Here is a 2285-nt window from a genome sequence, read left to right on the forward strand (position 1 = left end):
TGTGTGTGTGTGTGTGTGTGTGTGTGTGTGTGTGTGTGTGTGTGTGTTCTTAGATAAAGCGAAAGCCAGGGAGAGAGAGAGAGATTTTGTACTCCCTCTAATGCACTGGAGGCAGCGCTGTAAATGATCATTGAAGGGTCTGCAAGCTAACCTATAATTACTGGAGATAAAGTGGCAGCTCTGGCATTTCATAAGCATGCCTCCTCAAAGCTTGCTTTGTGAGTTTGTCACCAATGATCATTTAGATAGAGGCTCATTACCCAGCATCACAACACTTTAGAAACCCCTTTCGCCCCATATTTGCACGCTCGCTTGTGTGTGCATATGTGTGCTTTACCGGGAATAAAGGTCTATCTTAATGGCGAGGCTCTTTTGTTTCCTACAGACGAAATCCAATCAAGACAAAAAGAAAAAAAAGCTCATTGACTGTTATGGCTGTCTGGCTGCCTTTTTCCTTTTAATGAGGCGAACACACCAGATACATTTAATATGTCTGCTGCTGGATAATGCACCTTCAGTGGAAGAGCTGCTTTTGTGTGTCAAATGTTGCCGGGTGTTAAATTGTGTGTATTGTTTTCGGTAAACGAAGGAGACAAAGTCGTTCTGCTGGGCAAGCATCTTTTATTCTCTGCAGAAAGCCAGCGCTCAGGGTGGTGCTGAAGTTAGCCATCTCAACTGGCACAGGCCCATTGTCATGTAAAACGTGACACCACACACACCGTCATGTTGCTTCTAATTACCTCATTTCAGAGTGGAACAATGGTTCCTAACAGTATCCTATAGATAATTGTCCCAGTATAGAAATATTATCATTAAAACAAAACAGTGGTGAAGTTGATACTGTAATTATCATCCTCCGCCATTTGGATCATGGTGAAAATGAATGGAGTTTGCTGTCTTCTGCTAGCTTTGGCGTATTTGATAGATTTTAATTTTCTCTCTTTCTTTCTCTCTCTCTCTCTCTCTCTCTCTCTCTCTCTCTCTCTGTGTCTGTCTGTCCCTCCCTCCACCTCCAGGCATTTAAACAGTGAACATGCCCTCGATGATCGGAGCACAGCCCAGTGTCGAGTCCAAATGCAAGTCGTACAGCAGCTGGAAATACAAGTAAGTTTTCTGTCGAGTAATACAGAGCGAAAAAACACACCTCAGTGCAGATTTGGAACAAAGCTATATGTATTGTCACATTTTTTTTGCCATTGTCCCCATTCTACTATATAGTGAACTCGTTTTCTCATTTAAGTCACTTTATCATCCAGTGAAAACAAATTTTTCGAAAGTTATGTGAGCGAGAGAAAGGCCATACTGTGGTCTGCTTAATACTTCCAGACAAGCAGGACCTGCTGAATTCAACAAAGCCACTAAACAAAGGAATCCTCGGGCCTTACAACCAAAGCCATTATGGCTGTTTTAATTGAATTAAGCGTGTGCTTTATTTTCCTCTGCTTTCTTTTTCTCTTTCCAATTAATAGCGAGCGCATCTCTCCCGCTCTGCTGTGTTAATTAACTGCACTTTGCACCTGAAGAAAGCTCAAAAGGAGGGAACTATTTTCAGTAGGTGGAGCGTGACCTTATTAAGAAGTCACGCTGGCTAGATAATGAGAGCGCTGATTGAGCGACGTTATTACTCAGCACTGCCGACAACCGCTCCCCCTTCCTTTAGAAACAAATAGATACGTATGTTTTTAAACTAGGCTCAAACAAAGTGCCGGCTGGAAATATTCAGTCTGCCAGTTGAAACCGGGCCATCGTGCTTTGCACGGCAGCGTGTTTTGGGTCAGATATAAAAATTATTATAATTAAAATGAGATCAGTGCTTAATGATTTAACGGTAAAAGGGTTTACATTCTAAAGAGATCCATTTGGAACTTGTGTTCTCTTCCTAGTAAAGCCGAGCATTTCCTCAACCACATACGTATCTTCTGGTGTGATAAACAGTTTATATTTAATTTTTAGGCATCTGGTCTTAAAAGTAAATAAATTATGTTGGCCTGTCAAAAAAAGGAATAAAAAAAAAAGGATTTATGTTATTTTATTTCATTTTCTGTTTTTTTTGTCATTGAAACACAAATCTATTGAAGCTTGTGCTTTACAGTGTGACCAATTACAGTGCACTTGTGTTGTCTTGTCCTGTCTCTTCTCTTTCCCCCCTTTTCTTTCATTCCTTACTCCCACCATCCCTCTCTTCCTCTTTTTTTTTCCCTACGAGAGCCGTCACTAGTAATGAGGCCCAGCTCTGTCTGTGTGTGTGTGTGTGTGTGTGTGTGTGTGTGTGTGTGTGTGTGTGT

At 41.3% G+C, this 2285-nt stretch overlaps 1 protein-coding gene across 4 annotated transcripts in view; it reads left to right on the top strand.

The window, feature by feature from the left end:
• Positions 1–2285, top strand: part of foxp2 (forkhead box P2) — a 95015-nt gene that overhangs the window by 76673 nt on the left and 16057 nt on the right. For all 4 annotated transcript variants that reach the window (XM_031865821.1, XM_031865822.1, XM_031865819.1 and 1 more), the window contains one exon: positions 1017–1104. In XM_031865821.1, coding sequence (XP_031721681.1) covers positions 1017–1104 — 88 coding nt within the window. The remainder of the gene's footprint in view (positions 1–1016; positions 1105–2285) is intronic.

This window comes from Anarrhichthys ocellatus, unplaced genomic scaffold (genome assembly GCF_004355925.1).
Source record: "Anarrhichthys ocellatus isolate YVR2014 unplaced genomic scaffold, GSC_Weel_1.0 scaffold33, whole genome shotgun sequence".
In the NCBI taxonomy this organism is placed as follows: Eukaryota; Metazoa; Chordata; class Actinopteri; order Perciformes; family Anarhichadidae; genus Anarrhichthys; species Anarrhichthys ocellatus.